The 22,260-nt window shown below is 39.9% G+C and overlaps 3 protein-coding genes across 6 annotated transcripts in view; 1 reads left to right on the top strand and 2 right to left on the bottom strand.

The window, feature by feature from the left end:
• Positions 1 to 2,939, bottom strand: part of cep192 (centrosomal protein 192) — a 28,937-nt gene extending 25,998 nt beyond the window's left edge. For 2 of the 3 annotated variants that reach the window (XM_051406561.1, XM_051406563.1), the window contains exons 1-6: positions 2,797 to 2,939; positions 1,934 to 2,175; positions 1,393 to 1,500; positions 808 to 965; positions 278 to 339; positions 42 to 177 (exon numbers count right to left, since the gene is read on the bottom strand). In XM_051406561.1, coding sequence (XP_051262521.1) covers positions 42 to 177; positions 278 to 339; positions 808 to 965; positions 1,393 to 1,500; positions 1,934 to 2,106 — 637 coding nt within the window. In that variant the 5' untranslated portion in view covers positions 2,107 to 2,175; positions 2,797 to 2,939. Of the gene's footprint in view, positions 1 to 41; positions 178 to 277; positions 340 to 807; positions 966 to 1,392; positions 1,501 to 1,933; positions 2,176 to 2,744 lie in introns of all 3 variants that reach the window. The other variant, XM_051406562.1, reaches the window with a different exon arrangement.
• Positions 2,940 to 3,992: 1,053 nt separating this feature from the next.
• Positions 3,993 to 11,514, bottom strand: seh1l (SEH1-like (S. cerevisiae)). 2 transcript variants are annotated; one of them, XM_051406883.1, is made up of 9 exons: positions 11,287 to 11,514; positions 10,715 to 10,765; positions 9,928 to 10,074; positions 9,513 to 9,724; positions 8,254 to 8,352; positions 8,003 to 8,143; positions 7,684 to 7,838; positions 6,477 to 6,630; positions 3,993 to 4,664 (listed from the first exon to the last, which is right to left on the bottom strand). In XM_051406883.1, exons 1-9 carry the CDS (start codon positions 11,395 to 11,397, stop codon positions 4,487 to 4,489), a joined length of 1,248 nt encoding a protein of 415 aa, XP_051262843.1. In that variant the 5' UTR covers positions 11,398 to 11,514; the 3' UTR covers positions 3,993 to 4,486. The 2 variants fall into 2 exon arrangements, with proteins under 2 accessions (XP_051262843.1, XP_051262844.1); XM_051406884.1 differs by lacking the exon at positions 3,993 to 4,664 and adding an exon at positions 4,847 to 5,153 and having other exon boundaries at positions 11,287 to 11,513.
• Positions 11,515 to 12,069: 555 nt separating this feature from the next.
• On the top strand, positions 12,070 to 21,981 carry ptpn2a (protein tyrosine phosphatase non-receptor type 2a). Its single transcript, XM_051406571.1, has 9 exons — positions 12,070 to 12,295; positions 13,533 to 13,623; positions 13,728 to 13,828; positions 13,959 to 14,057; positions 14,964 to 15,101; positions 15,506 to 15,715; positions 16,631 to 16,795; positions 19,715 to 19,917; positions 20,181 to 21,981. Exons 1-9 carry the CDS (start codon positions 12,239 to 12,241, stop codon positions 20,368 to 20,370), a joined length of 1,254 nt encoding a protein of 417 aa, XP_051262531.1. The 5' UTR covers positions 12,070 to 12,238; the 3' UTR covers positions 20,371 to 21,981.
• The last annotated feature ends 279 nt before the right edge of the window (positions 21,982 to 22,260 follow it).

Below are 22,260 nucleotides of genomic sequence, written 5' to 3'. Positions count from 1 at the left end.
ACTATCCAGGAATAAAAAAGAAAGATGAATGCAAGTCATACCCGTGATGTCGCTGTTCATGCTATCCACAGACATGAGCTTTTCATTTGCCAGGAAGCTTGAGTTACTGCCACTGAAACGGTCACTGTCCACTCCGTCACTCTCCACATTGTCAGCTGTAGCTTGTAAGAGCTGAACCTGTATGGGGACCATTGTTGGAGATAGCCAGGTTAGGACTTTTAGGGTTGGAAATTACTGCAAGATAAAAAGGTACACAAACCAACTGTTCAACACATACCTTTGCATCTGTACTGTCTTTATGTCCAAACTGGGCAAATGTCAACAGGCCCATTGACAGCTCTGTCAGGAAAACAAAGTCCATTAGTATGATCCAAAGAAAATGTGTAGTTTCTTTTCTGTATAGCAGAAAGCACAAATATCTTTTTGCAATACCTGGACTCTATCTGACCACAGTTTTATATATTAATCGTTATGTTGTTGTTGTGTTTTTTTCTTCTATTTTCTTTTGTTTTGGCCCTGCACTATTGATAGATGGCAGCTGATGATTTGACATGGATGATATGCGATGTGTGTTCTTGTTGACTTGTGTGTCCTGGACACATGGTTGGGATGAGTCAGCCAGTTTTCTTTGGTTACTGGGTCTGGGTGTGTGTACGTGTGCGTGTGCGTGTGCGTGTGCACTGGGCCTTGGGTTCAGATTGTTATGGAGTTTGTATGGTATGAAAATATGTCAATAAAAATATTAAAAAGAAAAAAAGGGTAGTATGGGGACAGTACGGGCACAGTACAGGAGAAAGGAGAGTTTACCTGTTCCGAGCTCTGTGGGCCGGCCATGGATGGAGCCCATCTGTGTGGGAGGAAGCCCCACCATCGAGCTCTGGTTTCTAGATGCGCACTCATCCAGATTAATCTTTACCAGCATGTCTGAAAGACGATGGGCTGCAATGAAGTCATCCGCATTGTCCCTGTAACGCGGTTAGTCATGCAAATAATTACAACCACATAAAAATTACATAGAAAAAGGTGGGGGGGGAATATATATATATATAAATAAATTAGATATGATGATTGTTCACAAAATTGGAATCCCTTTAAAAAGATATTTCTATATTACAATTAGGCTGTCACAGTTTTACTACGATTGACTAACTGATTTCCTCTGTCAAATGTACATAACTGTTAAAGTACTCAGTGAAATAATTCAACCTACATGGGCTGATACTTTAAAGCATGGCTAATGCTTTTAGGTGAAATCATCTGCATTACTTTAGATATTGCAAACAGAAGTCAACAAGTATGGCAGTTAACTCTAAAACAATTCTAGAAACCAAAACATTAGATAAAGCATTTTTTCGACAACACTGTGTGAACTACATGTATGTATATACTCACAAGTCATCTTTAAAGCTGAGGGAAAACTTGGGCTGTTCAACGGATGGCTGTGAGTTGGCCTGCTGCAGCTCTCTGCCCTCCAGATATGACGCCTCAACAGGATCTCCTCTGTAAAGCAAGCACAGATAGTACTGCTTTCACAAAACAACCGATTGTTAAGATACTAAACAGTGCACCATGGTTAGTGCTACAGAACTAAATTTAGCAACTGAATACTGACTCAGCACTGTTCATTTTTTGGTAAATTTCAGATAAAGAGCTACAACAACTTCTTATTAACATCCATATGTAGTTCTACATTTGGCAGGTATGTCTCCATGTTTTGTTCTAATATACATTACTATCAATTACTTGCATATCAATACTACAGACTTCTTTAGATATTGAAAATAGTACAAACATTAAAACCTCCCAAAACAGGAATTGGAATAATTTTAGCAACCATTCTCGCATTAATCAAAGAGCCTGTATGATGATTCAGAGACTGATGCATGAGTGTTTCTATAAGTCACATCTGTCCGAAGCAGCAGCATGCTCCCACCTGTTGTCAGACACGGGTCTAATTTTAGCCACTGTAGAGGCAGCCACTGGAAGTCCTGGGCCTGAACCCAATGTCACATTCCCCAGTGTGGCGCGGCCACTGGTGCTGTCCAGAGACTTGCAGAGGAAACTGGGGAAGGCTTCATCTTCCAATTTGTAAAAACTATCTGCCATGTTTTTAAATGAAGGAGGGTGACAGCCAAATGTGGCTTGATTTCAGCTCAGCTGCAGACCATCTGTAATCTGTAATAAAAGGGCAGATTGCGATTACTTTGAGAACTCAAAACACGTTCAATAACTTGTGCAAACTTTACAGTACACTGGCACGGATGGGACCATTTGAATTGGGTGTCTTTAGGAATGAGCAGTTTGTTGATAGCACCTCACAACAATGAAAACCACAGAAGAAAGGTACTTGTCTGCAAACACAAATACGTACTTTTTTGAATATGTTCATGTAACACTTTGTTGTTTCGCGACTATATATAGTTTGGCCTGTCAACAAAACAAACAAAGCGCAATTAACTAGCTAATTACGCTAGGTTAGCTAACTTTTCACGCTAGCTAACTTAGCTACTTGCTAAAAACAAGTGGGTTTGTCAAACCGCTCACACGCTCCAAAAAATAACCAATAACTAACCAACGTTACACCACTTTCTTCGTTTAAATTAGAGTAAAGTGTTGCAAGAAGACAAGTTAGAGACAGCTTTCATTCGTGAACTATTTGACGCTGAAGCTGCTTGCTATCTAAACCCAGTTCCTCCATGACCTGGTCCATTTCAATCCTAACGTTAACTGTTAGTTCAACTCACTATCAGTACTCCAGAAACAGGCCCAAAGAAACACGGTTCTTCTCCAACTCACGTTTTATCTTCATAAACTGGTGCAGGCACGTTGCAAGGTGTATTTAAGTTCCAAAAGTAACTTCCGAGTAACTTAAGTTTTTCATTCTTGCTTAAAATCAAACAAACCGTGCGCCAGTGCGGAGGACCAAGCAGCGCCCAGAAACCACAGGAAGCCCGCGTGAGCGTCATGTCATATGGGCGGGACTTAACCAATTTGAACCACTTTGATTGGACAAGAAAACTGAGAGGGAGGGAATTGTCAATCACGATAGGAAGGGATTCGTGTCTTTCTGTTAAACTTGGAAAATGACCCATCGATGCATCAATCGGGTGTCTGTCCTGACAAGATGAATGAAAGAATGCTTATTTTTGGACTCCAGAAATACTATATGTGATAATGGCTACAAATATATAAGTTTATAGAATTAAACAGGCAGAATTATTATTACTGTTATTTTGCAATGACCAAAGATTAAGCAAAAATTTTGTTTTTTTTCTACCATACACAAGGACATTAAACCAAAGATGCACAGTATGATAGTTACTGGCCAAGTGGAGAGTTTGGTGTATCATGTGTTCTGCCAAGCAGCTGCAAGGATGCCTGGGTTAGCAGACAGCTGCCTGCTGAGAGAACTGCCATCCTATGCATTCCAGCTTTAGAGAGGCATCTGAGTGAGCCATGAAATGAAATTTTATCTTCCCCGTCAAAACAAATGACATACTGTTTATTTCCATTATTCAAAAGTAAAACTGGTAGGAGAAATGCCTTATATTCACACATAATGTTAAGTGATCCCCACAGGGAAATCTCTTGTATTTGCCTTTAGAAGCTTCAGCAGCAACACAAAAGCCATTGAATTGGTAGGGATCAGTTACTCCCTCAGACACTTCATACCTGAAACAATGAATCTGAACAGAGCTGTTCCAGTTTTCAGTTTAATAAAATAGGAAGTACCGAGTTGACAGTCAGTTTTTAGAGAACCATGTCAGTTGAATAAGCTTTTTATTTATATCATTCATAAACTACCAACAATGTGACTGGGATTTTTTCTCCCAAGTCAAGATACAAAAATACAGTGGATCCATTTTCAACAAAAGAAATGTGATAATGAATCATGTGCTATTTCCATTGAAGAGCTGTCTCACAAGGTGGTCAGTCCTTCATGAAGTGCGATCAGTTCCTGTTTGTGGATGTGCAGGAAATAGTCAATAGAATTCTTTTAATCTTATTGTTTATTTTGACTTCCACCATGTGAAATTTTCACAATCAAAGAGTGACAATGACAAACATTTCCTCTGGAGGCAGGCACTGATGGTTGAGGTCAGTCCTTCAGACAAAAAACCCCACAATGCTTCTCTATTTTTGTCTGCTTTACCTGCCAGCACGGACATTGTTTTATGGCCCCCCAAAAACAGTCTATGATCTTAAAGCACCAGAATACAAAGCACTAAATATGAAAAATGTTTAGTTTATTATTCACAGACTAACATACATTCAAATGATTATCCAAATGGCTTCCCTGGCCATATAATACAAATTTCATCAAATCTTAATGACGTCTTTCAATACCTTTTCTAATTTATGCACAGGAAAAACAACATTAAAAAACAAACAAAAAATAAGGTCTTTATTAGAAATAAATGGCAGTTGTTTGACCCCCCCCCCAAAACCATTTCCCCTCTTATTTGAGCTAAAAACGCCTGAAAAATCACTGCCCTTCAGCCTCTGGTAAGGGTAGCAGTGCTCTAGAGGAGAGTCTGTGGGGAAGAGCCTGTTGCTGAGGCTGAATGGGCTCAGCATCACAGTGCTCTATGAGGGAGGAGGGAGGCAGCAGGTGACCATACCTGGTCCCTGCTCTGGGAGGGTCCAGAGGCGGAAAGAAATACCTGAAGCAACGGAAAAAAATGGAAGGAGACAGAGACGACAAATACATGGACAGGGAAATGACAGTGACAATGGAATACAGAGGGGAAACACATAAAAGGAAGTAGAAATGAGAGATTAAAATGAGAGAGGATGCATGTGTGCTCTAGAAACAACAAAAATGAGAGGAGAATGGCAGACAGAGTAGGGCTAGAGGTTTATTTTAAAAAGGTGTATATGGTATGAACCACTGGAAAACAACAAGTTGGAATCAAAACAAAGTGGAAGTTGTAAAGAATAGAACCACGCAGCTTACATGCCAAAACAGAGCCCTTAACCAGCAGTACCCAAGTATTCAGCTCGGACATGACTCACACACATTTCAAATGCATTAACACGAGGGCAAATGGTAGCTGATGCAGAGGAGACATTAGTAATATGCAGGATGCTGGTTTATCTTTGGAGAGGTCAGCTGCCGCAGGGGAGGGGCAAAGGGAGCTCTCTTGCCAATCCTGCATGCAACAAGCAGTACAACACCACATTACTTCAACAAACCGCACTGTTCACCCGTTTTTGTCAACAAGGAAATCGAGTGCAAGAAAACATTTGTGCAGAGTAATTTCACAAAATGCATTACAAAATCAAAATTGATTGCAAAGTAATTATTCTAAAACACAGAATGTGATTCAGTAGACTTGTTACTTGGGTTAGAGGTGACTCAAGAGTTAAGTCAAAATCAAGAATGGTAAATACAGAGGTTATGTCATGTTAGAGGTTATTAAGTTGAACATAAATACAGCCACAAACTAACTTAGATGAAATCAGTGTTAGCTCAAACACTGTTGTCCACTGGCATTTTAATTAGTGTTTTTTAATCATCTAAAGTTTAAAGCAAGCCTATGTAACTTGCTGAACAGTGATCACTGTGGCTACAAGTGGCAATTACGTGATAATGATAAATGCCAACAGTGGAATTCTAACTTTTTCCATAGTAATTTCTACCTAAAGCTTTGCTAACATTAGCCACTCAAAGCTACTGGTCATACCAGAGCAACAAAACCCCCGAGTGTGCTGAACTGAGAAAGGGTGAGCTTTATTGCTTATGAATTCAACATTTCATTTCTTCTTTCAAATGTTACATAGACTCTCTTTAACACCATAAATGTCACTGGCTGTATTCATACCCATACTACATATGCTCATACTATTTCCTGATGTTATTACAGTTGGTTAATAAGGTTCATTCAAACTGTCCTGCTCAGCAAAGAGTTTGGCAATACTTGTTTGAGGATACATTCAAACTCAAAAGTGAAATGAGGAGAATAATGTCAAGGAAAATAAGAGCTTTGATTTAATTGCTCATCTTTAAAATGTTGCTGGATTTTGAGGGAATCAAATTTCTTGATATTTACAAAATACTGTTACCAAACGAGACAATGTTTCTCCTGTATATCCCAAAATAACTCTAGCATCTGAAATAATAGTCACATATCAAATTTATATAAAAACAGGTTTATTTTACTTTTTATACCACGAAAAATGTTAAGCCCTAACACTGACAATGCAACGTGGAAACATGAAACCACTCTAATCAACATGCATCAGTACAAATCCGGAGGAAATCACAACACATTCAACTCCACAGGCTTGATGCCGACAACCTGTATGCTGGAAGCCAAGCTCTTTGCATGAGTGCAGCATTTGGTCAGTGTGGGCCCAGGAAGTTTGTCAGTGAGCAGCTGCAGTCCCAGTCAGTGTGAGGCATTGTAAGTTGTCAGTTCTGACTGGCTCGGGTTGGGCTGGGTGAGTGGCGTCAGTCGCACCACCCCACCTACCTTCCTGCCGACATCCCGTTCAGGGCATTCTGGGAGGTCTGAACAGAGGAGCCCACCACGGTGCTCATGGCTGTGGGCTGACCAGACGAGCCGGTGAGCGGGCTGCCGTCCCCCTTCAGGATGCCCGTGCACTTCCAGTTGTCCATGTAGTTAGCTGCAGAGGGACAGGAGGTAAAATCAGGGTTCCCGATGCTTGGAACATGATGGACAAGTGAATCAAAGTCTGTCATTTTCCAAAAGAACCTTCAAGCTTAGTTGTTTTGGTTTTCTGGCTGACTTTACTGGTTTGGTTCCTCTCACAGCACTGTCTTTGGCTGCAGCCGTTTAATGGAAAAGCTCTAAAGTCCAAGCAAAATGTTTCCTCCGGCTCCAAATGACCAAAAAATAAACTACTAGTTTTAATAATGCATCTCATTAGCTGTTGACTTTGCTTTTCCATAAACACATATATAGTACAAATCCATGTTTGTCCTTTTGGCTAATATGCACCATTTAGGCCAGCAGGGTGGGCTAACTAAAGATTTTTTTCCATTATCAATTAATATGTTGATTATTTTCTTGATTAAACAATTAGTTATCTGCTCAATAATATATCAGAAAAATGTTGATTAGTGTTTCATCAAGCCCAAAGTGACGTCCTCAAATGTTTTTATCCAGAACCCAAAGATATTCAGTGTACTGCCATAGAGGACTAAACAAACCAGAAATTAGTCACATATGAGAAGCTGAAATCAGAGAATTTTAACTTTTTTTTTTCTTTTAAAATGACTACTATTAATACTGAGGAACTGATTATCCAAATAGTTGGTGATTAATTTAATAGCTGAAAACTAATTGTTACAATTCTACTGGGTACAGTTATTGAAACTATTAAAGTACAGCCACAAAGTAACACCACCAACAATGAGTCAAAGTAGGGACTGACAGGGTAAGGTGACAACCCTTCTTAGATTTGGTGTGAACCAATTTTAACACTGTGCAAATACTTCAGCTCTGTTTGTGAAATTGGACCGCCTGATTCATCATTCTTCTTAAACTGACAGACACCAACAATGCACCAGCCAATGTCACTCAGTACCTGGTGAGAGTCACTGTTTACTCAGCATTGGAAAAACTAACATTTTGAACTGCTTTCAGTGCAGCTGTCAGTAAAATGAAAGGAAAACAGATGAGCATTCATCAACAGTAGCTAACAATAACCTCCCACCTTTCCAGAGGCGCACACAGCCGTCATCCCCCGATGAGGCCAGCAGGGTGCTGGTGATGTTCCAGCTCACACGCCACACCTGGGAGTTATGGTTGTCAAACTGAGCCACTATCTGCACCTCAAACTTGGTGGGTCCCGTAGACGTGCTCTCCTTCCTGTCAGATGGATCCAAACGACAGAAAGTGAATAAGTCATAGGTTCTCATTTGCATCTGTTGAAAATCTGCGCAACATGTATGAGATCTATGAAGCCATTGGGATGTGAAATGCAGGATTTCAGTGACAGTACACTGTCTACACAAAAGAAAGGAATAACTCACCTCATGGGAACAAGCTTAAAGATTCTGACATCTTTCGTTGCGATGGCGAGCACGTGGAAGGATCTTCCCAGGTTTGGAGCAAATGCAATGTCATGGACTGCATCAGTGACGGTCATCAGCGTCTCTGCTTTAGCATATTTCCTTTTTGACATTGGTGAAAAAATTACAATTATTTAAAACAAAAAATACCTGTACTGATTGTAAACGGTGTATTTATAAAAGAGGGACAAACACACTACAGGAATACCTACCTTGTGTTTTCATTATACTCATAGATCTGAACTTTCCCACCGTATGTAACGTTACTGTCGTCACTCCCCACTGCAAACATCGCTGGGTGGGCACGAGAGCTGGATGTTGAGAGAAAAAAAAACATAGAATTACACAGATCCTCAAACACCACTGTATCAACTAACAGGCTGCTGGAAAGTTTAGCAGCAGAAAACATTACTTTAAAAAGGTCAATTTAAAGAATGTCTTGAATTTAACACCGGTCTGCCAGAATGTTTGAAACTGCTCAGAGTAGCGAATGTGACCTATCTGACGAACTGTTTTCTTTTTTTAATAGATAAGCGAATAAATGGATTAAAATGTCCAATTCCTCAAATACACAGGAAAAGCAAGTTATTTCATTGCCAGAATTTACTACAAAGTGTGATTATTTCACATCCTGCTACAACATTCTACACAAATGACTGTTTCTGTAGAAAAGGCTGTACAAATATAGAAGTACACTGCTGTTGCAAACACTCCTTCAATAAGCAATAGTTTTTATACCCCATCCCACAAACCATTATCATCCATATTTTGATAAGTGCTCTGCAGTATATTTTGCACATTTTAATGTGTTTAAAAAATTTAAATCTTAGAAATTGAAACACAAGTTTTAATTACACCTTTCAACTCAGACAGACTGTGTGACGAGCACATGAGAGCAGCAATGTTCCTGGAGGGCAATGGGGGCTCTGTGATTGAGGCACGTTCTAGGAGATAATAAGTACTACATTTCAAATCCAGTGGAATAGGCCTTTTTCACAGCAGGCATTTGTCTTGTCATAGTAAGAAAAGCACAGGTGTTACTAATAATACAGTTAACAATGGTTCTAGACATGACAGTGAGCCAGCATTAACAATACTGTATCAGAAAAAGAGAACGAGGCTGTGTAGTGACACAGATGCACTTGTTTCACAGCAGTGTGGTACGGCGGTTCAGTATTTGCAGGCAGAAAGACCCCTTAAAGGTCACGATGACAATGTTAAATGTCCTATTCTCTCCAACTAATAGTCCAAACCCAAAAAAAATAGTCAGTTTATGGCAATGTTAAGAAAATGAAAGCTGCTAATTCTCACTTTGACAATCAGGAACCACGTTGAAAACTGACTGGAAACAAACAATTAGCAAGACAGAGTAGCATTCTGTATATCGACTAATCGTCGCAGCTCCACCTCTTACAAATAACTTTTATTGCAAAGCACGATACAATGAAAACACATACACCCATGGTCTCACCTTGAGGGGTTCCAGGAGATGCAGCTGCAGCTGAGCTTGCAGGAGATCTCATGCTGCAGGGACCACTGACTCAGGTTCATCACATCAGGAGCCTCATAGATCCTCACCACTCCGTCCGCAGAGCACGTGGTCAACATCAGGCCCATGTGTTTAGGGGCAAACTTCACATCAGTCACTGAGGTTCTACTGTCGACTAGTGTGGTTCTCTTTATCTAAAAAAAAATATCAACATGAAATACTTGGCTCAGATCTTGTATCAAGCAGAAAACTATGGCAAAGGGACAATCAATGTTTAACAGGGAAACTACAGCACAACTTTAGTAGCATTTTCAATTGGTAGTACTAAAGCGAAGAGCTGTCTATGATTAATAAATAAATGTCTGTTCTATTATATGGATGCTAGAGTTGCACTAACCCAGTGGCTCAGTCCTCTCTGCTTGTCGTTGGACTCCCCTACAATCTCTTCCCAGACAGCAGCTGTCCTGTCGAAAGAGCAGGAGGCCAGAACCTGCCCGAATTCTGGATGAGCCCAGGTCACTCTCCACACTGATCCACTGTGTGTCTGCACAGTTAAAAAAAAAACGCTTTTGTCAAGTCAATAAACTCCAACACTATAATGCCAGATTTCAAGTTGTATCCGCATCACTGAATGTATGAGTACACAAGACACTTTTACTATTTATGTCCACTGTGTCAGTTGACATACATAGTAAAAGAAATGTAACAAATGTAATATGTTGTTAGTCAAGCAGGCTGGCTGATAAATTAAAGTCCCCCTCCACTCAGAAATCTGGTTTTCTTCTTGTTCCTACAGGACTGTGCAGAATGATGTATGTGCAAAGTTTGTCAATCTTGGTCCAGTTTGCAACTTGTACAGTGTGATGTAGGAACTTGAAGCCACCAGTGCACATCCACTGAGAATGGACTTTACAGTGAAGTAGGAGACATCTTGTGTCCAGCAGGAACACTTTAGAAATGAACCGAATTTGCATATCAATTTATAATTCTTGTATTTTTAATGAGGTAGACGTAGTAGCATTTTAAAGGATTTTGATATGGAAATAATTTTTTTTTTTTCAGAAAACATATCAGACACACATTATTGTTCCAAGCAGATAATGTATTCATATATCTCTATCTTAAATATTATACCAGGAAAGCCTTTGCCATTAAAACAGATCAAGCAGCAGCAGGTGGTTTACCTTCCAGCTGGCTGTGCAGTGCCACTCTCCGTTCTCACTTTTGTCCCAAACCTGAGAGAAAAAAGTGTGTGTGATGTGAAACAATGTTAAGAAATATATGTGACATTGAAGTACCCGTGTACACACTCCATAAGATAGTCAATGTGATGAACTCTTAACTTTGAGATCCTGAATTGGTTTGAAATTAGATTACACCTACTAAATCCAATGTGTATTATAAATGACATGCAGCAGGTGTATGGGATGTATTTTGTTACTATGAGCCAACTCTGCACTGTTTACATTAAACTGTGACATGCAGCTACCGTAGCTTGTATGCTACAGGCACCATGGCTAGCACACTAAGTTATGTTAGTTAAATTTAATAAACCACCTTCTATAGTCAGAATTAGCAGCAGCTTTAGCAAATGATCTAACGTTACTTCTGTCAACAACAGGTGGATGAAATGAGAGTCAGTACACTCAATGGTGAGCTAAAGGTGTTGATAATGTAGTTAATGTTAACAAGCTAGCTACGACAGCTAACGCTAGCATTAGCGACCTGATGTATACTTCACGTTCACTTACGTTACCTTGACACTTTGGTCACTGGAGCAAGTCGCCATTCTCCGGCCGTGAAAATCATACGACACATCGTGGATGAGGTCTTTATGATCTGCTGCGATACTACGCGCTACAAACATGATTATAACCCCAATATGCCAGCAACACTAGCTGCACTGGGTACCTAGCAGGCCTGTCATGTGTCCACACTAGTGTGTGTATGTTTCGCGGGTCGTCGTTGTGTTGCAGCGAGTGTGTGCACCAGTGTTGACCACAGAGGGGCGCATTCACACCGATTTTAAGTAAATCATGTTTTTGAGGTACTATAACAACGTTTATGTTGAAACTTTTCACGTCGAACCGAAGAGAATATAATTAAAAAAAACATAATAAAAAAGTCACTGCTGTCATATGAAAATTAGTAAGGAAGTTGTTTGTTCAGCTGCCTTGCTCCGGTCATCGGGGTTGCCAGGTTTAAGTAGAATGTTTACCTAACAACAGTTTTATTGACATTCATATTAAACACGTTTAGATCGTGTTGAGATGTTTGGAAAATGCTTGTTTTGTATTGTATACTAATTCATGTGTTATTCTAATGTTGCCTGATGTAACGTTATAATGGGAAGATATACAAACATGTTTAAACATAATAAATCATTCTGGTAAGATTCAAATAACCAGCAATAAAATGTGTATATACATTTACAATGTTAATGTAATTAATATAATAAAATACCCACACAGCAGTAATAGTCTCGAATTCTTTTATTTTGATAGGTTGAGATAAACACGTAACTGGCAACCCAAGTCAGTCAGCGTGCAGGCAGTATTGTGCAGGAGCAGCAGACTCCCACTGCAGGGATCCCCGGGGTTAGACAGACTGCTGGTTAGATGGCTTACAGAAAGGAGTAACTTGGTGAACGGTGCTTCAAACACTCTGTGCTCGACCTGCAAGTGTCTCAGGGCACGAATTACGATACAATGGAGCAAGAATTTGAGGACATTGACTCGTCCGGGAAATGGCAAAACCTTTACAATGTAAGTCGGGACACTGGGCCTCTCGTGTTTCTATGACGATCGGTTGCTAACTTACTTAGCTAGCTAATTTGAGAGCTAGTCCGTTAGACACCAGTCCCACTATCTGGTAACTGTTAGCCTTCTGTGCGACTCATTTAGCTGTGTTAACTTGTAGACTTAATAACAGTGTTCAGATGCTATATGTAGTGCTGTGCACTTGGCGAAGACGAATGAGAAAATAGCCGCTAAGTGTTAGTAGTCGCTGACTTCCGTAGCTACAAAGCTTGTAGCCAGAAAACGTGCAGCGGCAGTTGAGCTCAGTTAGCTAATGCCTGTCTGACGCTAGCAGACGTCAGCTGCAGTTTCTGAGAACTCGTCGGGACTTCCAGAGAAAAGCGCATGTGTTTTACCGCCAGCTGTCTAAGAGAGCCCAGCATTTAGTTTGTAATAATTCTGTTCCGCTTTAACTATGGCCATGACCCCGTCATGTGTAACTTGGCTAACTACTAACTGAAGAATAACGAAGAACTCGAGATGTTTTGTACTTACCCCTTCAGAAACCCACAAATACAGGCAGTACACCGTAAACATCAGTTTAAAGACTAGAAATCTTGTCAGGGAAAATATTCTTTGTAACGTTAGTGTATTTGAACCACGTTCTCAGTCAATAACTAACGACAACACCAAGCTTATAAATAAATGAAAGGTCAACTACAGTAGTAGTAACTTAACGTTAGTACAGTAGTCGGAGTGTAGTTTTTATATCCTCATAAGTGGAATTATTTTTCTTATGTTTACTTGAATGTTTAAACTATCCCGGTGTCTGTCAAAGTCTATTGTTGTCCTTTAGTTGCTCTCATGTTTAGCCGTTTAATTTCTGTTTATCTGTAACTTAAACAGAGGCTTGGAGATCATCTTTGGCTGCACCCTACACTCACAATGAAAACTATGCGTAGTAAAGCCCACATCCCTCAACAACACAATACAATAATATGACAATAAGAACAAAGCAGATAAGTACGTGTTTGTTATACATGACAGTTCCAATCCATCTAGCTCAAGACAAACTGTGGTAAAGAGAGTATTTCAATGTCTTTAATGCTGTGAGTTTTACTGGCCCCCACTTGAGTCAGGCATTAGGTGTGTGTCGTGTGGTGTGCACCAGTTGGTCTCACAACCTGTCTCTCGTTGCTGTTGTCGACTTCATAAACACAATGTGACACTCCTAACTTCCTACATGTCTGTTTTTCTCCAACAGGAGATCCGTAATCAAGCCAGTGAATATCCTTACAAAGTGGCAAAACTTCCAGTGAATCGGAATTTGAACCGCTACAGAGATGTCAGCCCATGTGAGTCTTATGACAAATAAGGTTATTAATGACAAACCTGTGTTGTTGCGGAGGGCGTCTGTGGGATTTGCGATTGCTTTATGATCTCTCTGGTCTGGTTTCAGATGATCACAGTCGGGTAAAGCTCGAAAACGCTGAAAATGACTACATCAATGCAAGTTTAGTCACAGTGGAAGAAGCTAAAAGAGCTTACATTCTTTCTCAGGTGAGGATTGTGTCGTACAGGCAACGTCAGTGTACATTAAATAGATCTGTGGCCCATTTGAAGAACAATGTTCAAGATGTTGATGTTTTGCGAGCACTTGTCAATGATTTTCTTTCTCTTGCTTCCTCAGGGGCCTCTGAGGAATACCTGTGGTCATTTCTGGCTGATGATTTGGGAGCAGTGTTCCAAAGCTGTTATAATGCTCAACAGAGTCATAGAAAAGGGATCTGTGAGTACACTTCAGCACCTGCTGATGATTGATTAATTTTTATAGCCCCTTCCTTGTTGTCTGTTACACTCAAAAGTTCTGGGAGACATGTTTCAAGGTGTTCTATCGTAATAGTAATTTTAGCTGTAGATGTTATTGGCATATAGTGTCTGTGATAGTTTGACTGTTATATATATGCTTGAATTCAAATATAGTACTTGTAAAATTCTTGATTTTCATCATAATCTGGTGTTACATTACACAAACACTCATGTCTTCTGCTGTGTTCACTCGTCATAATCAAAACACACAATCAAAGTTAATACAAACAACTGGTAAAATAAGCAAATAGGAACTATACATTGATTGCTGTGGGAATAAAGGAATTGTGTACTTTTATTTTTCATAATTGTATCTATAGTAACACTTGTGCACTTAAAATACCTCACTAAGGGGACCCAAAAGGTTGGAAATGTAAGTGTTGAATAATTAATTCAGACCCAAGAACATACTGTACCAGACCTCTTTGAACTATTCTCCTCATCTGTTGTTTCTTTAAACATTCAACAACAAGAATACGTCATCATCTATCAGACCTCAGCAGGGTTGAGGGTTAAAATCAGATAAATGTTGTCTGCTTTGTGGGCACTGGCTATTTATGCCAAGTTCTATGTTGTGTAACAGTAGTATGATGGACTACAATGACCCTTAGGGTAAGTAACATAATCAGGTGTTTTTTGTACATAGTACAGTCCTTTACGTTGATAGTGGTATTTCTTGATAAAGATGGATGCCCTGAATTCAATGAATCTCTTGCACATAAAGGCTGTGAAAACCCAGTGTTATATACCCAGTCAGTGTGTATTTACCCTGGGAGCACGTGGCTTCCTATCCAAGACTTAAGTTAATTCGTTTTTGTCTTAACAGGAAAAGTGTGCACAGTACTGGCCCACCACAGAGGAGCTACAGATGTCTTTCACAGACACAGGCTTTGTTGTCAGGCTACTTTCTGAGGAGGACCAGTCCTATTACACAATCCGAGTCCTAGAACTGCAAAACACAATGGTGAGCATGAGAGGCAGACTTTTGGATAATAGCTTTTTAAAAATTCAATTTTAGAAATAATATTTTGTGAATTGAAAACTGCAGTGTGTCTAGTTCAGGAGAAGTGCAGCTCTTTACTGTATTCAAGAATACATTCTTTCTATTGCTTCGCTTGTGTTACTTCATTCAGGCTTCATTTTCAGGGCAGCTACTTGTTCTGAGCTTATTTAACATGTCTTAACTTATATTACCTTGAGTGGCTGTAACTTATTAAATCCAGCATCTGAGTCCATGTATGGAGATGATAGATGCTGTGATTTCATTTGGCGTGTGATGTTTTCTTAGCGACAAATCAGCCCAGTCATGCAGAACTCTGTCTATACGATGCTCCAATCACGGCCGACATCACGTGTTTTCTGTCGTAGACGGGGGAGTCGAGGGAGATATACCACTTTCACTACACCACGTGGCCTGACTTTGGTGTCCCAGAATCCCCCGCCTCCTTCCTCAACTTCCTCTTAAAGGTTCGGGAGTCCGGCTCGTTGGGCCCGGAGCACGGGCCCTCGGTGGTGCACTGCAGCGCTGGGATTGGACGCTCAGGGACTTTCGCCTTGGTGGACACCTGCCTGATCCTGGTGAGAACAGATCGGGAGGGAGGGGAAGTCACTAATTACAGTCAGGGTTAAAGGGAAGTGTTGCCTAATTTTTTAGGCGATTACTCAAGAGATTCAAGTTATGGCAGGAGAGTAAGATGAGATGGTATGATTATACTTAGTTCGGCTGCAAAAGGAGAAGTTGAGGCTTGTTGATATACTTGAATGCATTAAATGTCAGTAAATGGAGCTCTGGATACCAGTGAAAACCTTCAACTGGAGAGATGCAGGTGTGGATGAAGTAAGTCTAAAAGAGGTTATCACACGTACAGAGTTTTGAAAGGGATCTCTGAAAAAAAGCCCTGATCGGAAAGGCCCTGAAAAAGTATTTTGTCAGTCAGCTTCTTACTAAGAGCAATGGTATTCTAAATGAACGCACCATTTTCTTCCAAAGTTACAACAGTTTTGGTTATCTTACATCAGAGGTTTCTGTTTTGTTGTGTTTTTTTCCTCTGTGCTCTTTTCGCTGGTTTTGAAGTGGGTGGGGGTTTATTAGAAAAATACCACGTACTTTCTCTAGAATTATGCAACTTTTGAATCAGAATCTGATGGCGTTATCATGCTGCTTGTCCTAGTTTGATTCGATTCCTATACAGTTTGAAAGGAAAAATAAAAACACATACTGTCTTAACCATATAGGGCATGTGTAGATATCAAGTTAAGGACCCATACCCAGTCATAGTTGTAACCTTTGGATTAAATCCTGATCAAGTCTCAGGTATCATGATCCATGTGGACACGTGAAGCAGGAACCCTAAACCTGTCATTACCATTCATGATTACAAACATGATATTAGCTTGGGTTAAGCTGTCTGAATGTTACTTATTTAGTGAAAACATAGGCTTAATTGCAGAATCTTTTCATCTGTATTCTAAACACGTTCATCTGTTTTGCAGATGAGCAAGAGGAGGAACCCATCATCAGTAGAGATACAGAAGGTGCTACTGGACATGAGGGAATACCGCATGGGCCTGATCCAGACGCCCGACCAGCTCCGCTTCTCCTACATGGCAGTCATCGAGGGAGCCAAGCTCATCCTGACAGACAACTCAGCAGCACAGGTAGTTTAGTCACAAGGCCGGGGAGTAACACTGCACTTGTATGTCTCAGGCTCGGGCTGTCATGTGAGGATTTTTACCTTGTTGGTGAGCTCCAGTACCAGTGAAACTCTGACATCTGAGACTACATAGGTGACTGCCTGCACAGTCTGCAAGTTGATTCCATTGTGCTGTCTATTGTACACAGTTTTAGTAAGTGGGTGAAAGCAGGCATTGTTGCAGGTTTAAGCGTTCTCTTTTACTTTAAAAGCATTATCAGGAGCAGGTAGATGTGTCATACTCGACACAACTGAGACATCACACAGCTGGTATTTATATTGTTTCCTTACACCTCTACCTGCTCTTCTTTTTTTTTGGATTACTTACATCCCAGTAGATTTTTGGCCAAAGTTCAGCACAACAAAAGTCCACAACTGTCACAAAAAGCAGGACTGCTATTTGCTAACAAAAATGTATCTTTAAAACTCATATAACACACCTACTGAGAGCACACAATTGTCCACAAGGTCTTAGTCTAAAGTCTAATAATCAGAATTGTAGACCTTAAAATGTCTTGACAGGTCTTAAGATTGATTAGATTTTTGAAGTTTACTGTACTTGTATAGTGAAACACTTTTCAGTCTCACAAAATTTGTATTGATCATGCTGTAACAACTGCAAAATGAAACCAACATGGAACCAGTACAGAATTTCCTTAATATCCGTTAAAATAGCTTTTAAATTGCAGTTATGCCAGCCTTAAATGTTTTATATACATACTCTGTTTTCATTATCTGTGTTCATATCTGCATATCAGAAACCGGATCAGCTTTATTTGCTAAGTATGTGTACACCTACAAGGAATTTGACCTATTACACACATTTACAATGGAAATGGAGAAATAGACATACAGCTAAAACCAAGGACAACAAAGACAGGTAAAAATAGACAAATAACTATTATTTACATACAAGTAGGTGAGAAAATAGGTGTATAAATAAATAAATAAATATATATAAAAAGCAACAATGATCAACAAGTCAGGTGTATGTATAAATTGTAAACAAATGCATAGTGCAAATAAATAAATAGTGCATGGGCAACATGTAGGTGGTGATGTACAGTATATGCAAGTATGTATACAGTGTGCATGATTTATATGTGACCATAATGGCTGATTGGTTTGTGTTAAAGCACAGTGTGTATTTTAAACTGTAAATATATAATTTATGATTTGTAGGTAAGTGGATGTTTTAGTGTCACAGGTTTATTGGCACTATCTGACTGCTTTAGATGTTAATCAGAGAGAGGGTGCGTGGGTTGAAACTGTTCTTGTGTCTGGTTGTTCTTAGTGGTCGAGCAATGTTGGTTTTTTTAATGGTTACTGCCGATGGCCGATATATAATGCAGATATCAAAGCAAAGAAATTTAATGTGTAATTGTATTCTTTAGCAAATTCAGGCATATGTTTACATCAAGATGCATGTGAGTTATGGTACAGGGCTGTTTCACCATCTTCCCAAAACTCACAAAGGGAAGTGCTAACATCATTCCACAGCAGCTACACTGACATGGCTGCAGATGTGTAATTTTTTGTTATTGGCTGATGCCAATTATCTCAAAAGGCTAGATGATTGGTCTGATTAATTAGCCAGCCAATTGATGGATGTATCAGTAGTTTTGGCGTACAGTGCTCTGTAGCACCTACCAGAGGGGAGAAGTTGGAACAGGTCCAGTGTGTGTGATTGATCTGCAGTGATGTTTCTGAACTCTGGACCTGTATAAGTCCTGAATGAATTATAGGTTGGAATCAATGATTTTTTTTCTGCAGTCCTGTCTGTTGAAGTCTGTTCCTGTCCTGTTTGGTGGCCGATCCAAACAAGACAGAATGATTGCAGTGCAAAACTGGATCAGCAGCTCCTGAGGCCGGCTGAACTTCCTGAGCTGAAAGTACATCCTTTTTGATGACAGTGTTGGAAGGTCCTGGTAGATTATGGATCCCAGAAACCTAAAGGTTCCCACATCAGGCATAGTGCTGTTGAGTATGATGGGGGGGCAGTGTTGGGAGTCCTGTCATCCACAGTTTTGACCGCACCAGAGGGCCAGCTGTTGAGTCTCTACGCAGACTCCTCACCATCCCCAATCAAGGATGTTTGCATATCTCATAGATTAATCAGATTAGTTAGATAGATAGTTATTCTATTCTATAGTGGGGGTCATAATTTTTTTCAAGTCTATCTTAATACAGTACTCATTTGCCATATGAACATAAGAAGGCATGTGGACTATTCATAGAAGGAAAAACCTCTGGTGTTACTAATAACATTAACTCGCTTGTTCTGTTTTATACAAGGATCCTGAAACTGAAGCAGCCCAAAGGAATATAGCTACCATTCATTTTTACTATTCAATATATCGGTTGGCCGATATTTGCCTATTGCAGACATATCAGTACAGACACATATGTTATCTGATATACGCAGATTTTCTGGTATACAATGAGGAAAAAATGAGTCTTTCTGCACCATAGTACATTTCTTAGTCTAATTTTAGTCCACAACCCAACTATTTGAATGTTGTTGCAATTAATTTGACGACAAAAAATCTTTCAGACAGCCCACAGAAAGCACACCTACTAAGAAACTCAGATGGTTGTCGAGGTTATCAAGCTTGAAATTATGAAGAGTATCTTCAAATTTAATATAAGTATTATAAACGCTAAAGCTATTTTAACAATCTGCATATGTAATTGCCCATTTTTTTCCTGTAAGTTTATATTCTTAGGTTTCTGCAAATAAACTAAATATGTATGTGACACAAAGCTGACTTTGGTCATCAGAAGATTCACTGTTAACTAGTCTAATGGTTTCCATACCTTGTCAAACATTCATAAGTTGGGAGAAAACTTACTTTTCCTTGTGTGTTCCCTCTTTCTTGTCTAGCAAAACATGCAGAGTGTGATGTCCGGAGATGATTTGGAGCCAGATCTGCCACCTCCACCTCCTCCACCCAGACCTCACCTCAATGACAGCAGGCCTAACGGTCAGCCAGGACCCTGCCTGGAGCCACAGGTTGCCACAGGAGACCACCTACCGGCAGAAGAGCCAGACAGCCAAGACCACAACGTGGCAGAAAACTCTGGGAAGTAAGTAAAAGCTCAGGACTTCTTAAAGGGAACTTCAGTCAGATTTATTGTGAAGAAAGGACACAACTGTAGAAACTTTAAAATGCTGTATTTGTTTTTTTTAAAAGGGTTATTTCCCAAGCTCAGTTTAATGCTTTTAAGTTTTGTTTGTCATTCTTGCGTAATAATTCCCTGGCACATCCGTGGTGTACTGTTTGTGGGATTGATGGGATTTTCACACTGTTGCGTGCTGACTACTTTCCTTAAACTGACTCTTATTTCAGTGTCAGAAAGCGACACCGTGAGGAGAGGATTGCCAGCACCTCACACAAGGTCCAGCAGATGAAACAGAGACTGACCGACTCGGAGAGGAAACGAGAGAAGTGGCTTTACTGGAGACCCATTCTGCTCAACGTCGGCGCTGGGGCAGCTTTGGCCGTCGGCCTGCTGGTGTGCTGGATGTACTCCCAGTGAAACACTCTGGGTCACTTAAAACTGACTCCTATTTTGCACCAGTACCTGGGATTAGGTACTTCTCTAAGTAGATTTAGATGGTAATATGTGCATAACTGAGGGTATTTATTTCTTGAGGTCAGAATGCGGGAGCGCTAGATCAAATGATTGTGTGTATATTTTTCATGTAAGATCTTAACAAAAATAGTAACATCTCAGGATCTTGGTGCCAGCACGATGATTTTATTTCCTTTCCTTCTTGTCACTGTTGATGAATGTACTGTATCATAGCAAATTGCTTTGAAAGAAACTTACTAAAGGTGCAGTACAAAGCAAAAAAAAAAAAATCTGACAGGTTTGTTTTTGCATTCTTTATTTGTAATGGTCAGATGTGTGTTGATCATCTGTGGACACGTTTTACATTTCAAAATGACTTGTGTTGACTGGCCATCGTACCACAGATACATAGGAAGACTCCAGAGCATAGAGGTCAGCTGTGGATTTTTTTTGGTTTTTCTGTATTGAAATTTGCATTTCATGCATGTATTTAGAGGTTTTCCAGAGCACCACTTGTTCTTCCATTCACATTTAGCAGGGCACCCTAATACGGCCAGATATATATTTTTGTGTGACTGGACACTTCATGGGGAGCTGCCTTGCTGATGTTTCAAACTCTGCTAGAATGTTAACCTTTTTATTTCCTGTTATACAAGCACGTTTTTTCATAGTTTTTGGTTGTGTCACGGATCATACAAGCTATCGGGTCCCTCACTGCTTAGTGCGTGTATTTACCCACTGGATGGGTTCATGTGTGTATTTTCAGGTTATCCCACTGTTGTTTTTGAGGAAACCAAAGCAAAGCTGTCCGTTTTTTGGAAGTTAACAGCCAGACGAGCTGTTCATTGATGAAACCTTGTACTCCCATTATGTGGAATGTATTTTCTGTTTTGACATAACTGACACCTACATTACAAAGTGATAGTCATACTAGCTTCGCGTGTGACTTTTTAATTTGAACCCATAGTATCACCAAATTGGTTTTGAATAGACTAGGACCAATCCAAAGCTATAATAGTGCAATTTAGAAGTTGGAGCAGAGCACCTTGGAATAAAGTCCAGTCAGTGATGGCATACATATGTCTTTACCTGTTTGTTTGCTGGTTGAGATAGCTTTTAATGTGCCTTGAAGTGAAATTTAATGGAAAAGTGCTCCAAGGTTTCCTAGCATGATCAGGACAGATAAAGGTTTATGTGAGCTGTTGTTTCCCACATAACATGAGTAACGTGCTAGCTCTGCAATGACTGGTTTGTAGTTACTGAGGTGTGATACAGTAAAGTGTATCAGAGTCGATTGCACACAGATGTCAGTAGCATGTACTGACTCCTGAGATGATGTGTTGCTGATTGGCTAGTTACCACTGTTGGACATGGCTTTAACTCAGTTCTCATTTAACCCAGAAGAGATAAGTTTGACCATAACATTCCATTCATTCTTGTTTTCCACATAAGATTTTCAGGGGAGTTTTGTACACTGCTGAGTTGCAGTGAGAATATGAAAGATGGTGTTTTGAAAAAAAGCAAACAAAACACAAAATACTTCTTAAAATAAAACATTCATCCTTTTTTACCAAACCCTGCTCGTCTGCTGGTGTGTTTTCTTTCATTCACAGTTTCCACCCTGAGCTCTCCCCATCCCTGTTCTGCTGTGCTGTGTTAGTCATAATTTCATTTTGACCATGAGTTAAATCAATGCAGCCAGACTGGAGGCCTCTCACCGTGGATTCCAGGAATTGATTCAATATTTCAAGAAGAGGCCTTGCTCATATTGACTGCTGTAGTAATTTCATTTTCTCTTGTCTGTGGGATTGCATTGGCGCATGTGAAGGAGGAAGCACTGTATGTGTTCAGAGC

The sequence above is a fragment of the Dicentrarchus labrax genome, unplaced genomic scaffold (genome assembly GCF_905237075.1).
Source record: "Dicentrarchus labrax unplaced genomic scaffold, dlabrax2021, whole genome shotgun sequence".
NCBI classification, from domain to species: domain Eukaryota; kingdom Metazoa; phylum Chordata; class Actinopteri; family Moronidae; genus Dicentrarchus; species Dicentrarchus labrax.
This window is presented reverse-complemented; position numbering and strand designations above follow the sequence as displayed.

Bases quoted from the DNA above. Each gene is read 5' to 3' on its own strand.
- seh1l (XM_051406883.1), bottom strand. From the start codon at position 11,397: ATGTTTGTAGCGCGTAGTATCGCAGCAGATCATAAAGACCTCATCCAC. The intron at 8,144-8,253 runs GTAGGTATTCCT...AATGTCAAAAAG, and splicing joins GAGTATAATGAAAACACAAG to GAAATATGCTAAAGCAGAGA. The intron at 6,631-7,683 runs GTGGGAGGTTAT...GTCCCTCTGCAG, and splicing joins CTGTGTGCGCCTCTGGAAAG to CTAACTACATGGACAACTGG.
- ptpn2a (XM_051406571.1), top strand. From the start codon at position 12,239: ATGGAGCAAGAATTTGAGGACATTGACTCGTCCGGGAAATGGCAAAAC. The intron at 13,624-13,727 runs GTGAGTCTTATG...GTCTGGTTTCAG, and splicing joins CTACAGAGATGTCAGCCCAT to ATGATCACAGTCGGGTAAAG. The intron at 14,058-14,963 runs GTGAGTACACTT...TTGTCTTAACAG, and splicing joins GAGTCATAGAAAAGGGATCT to GAAAAGTGTGCACAGTACTG.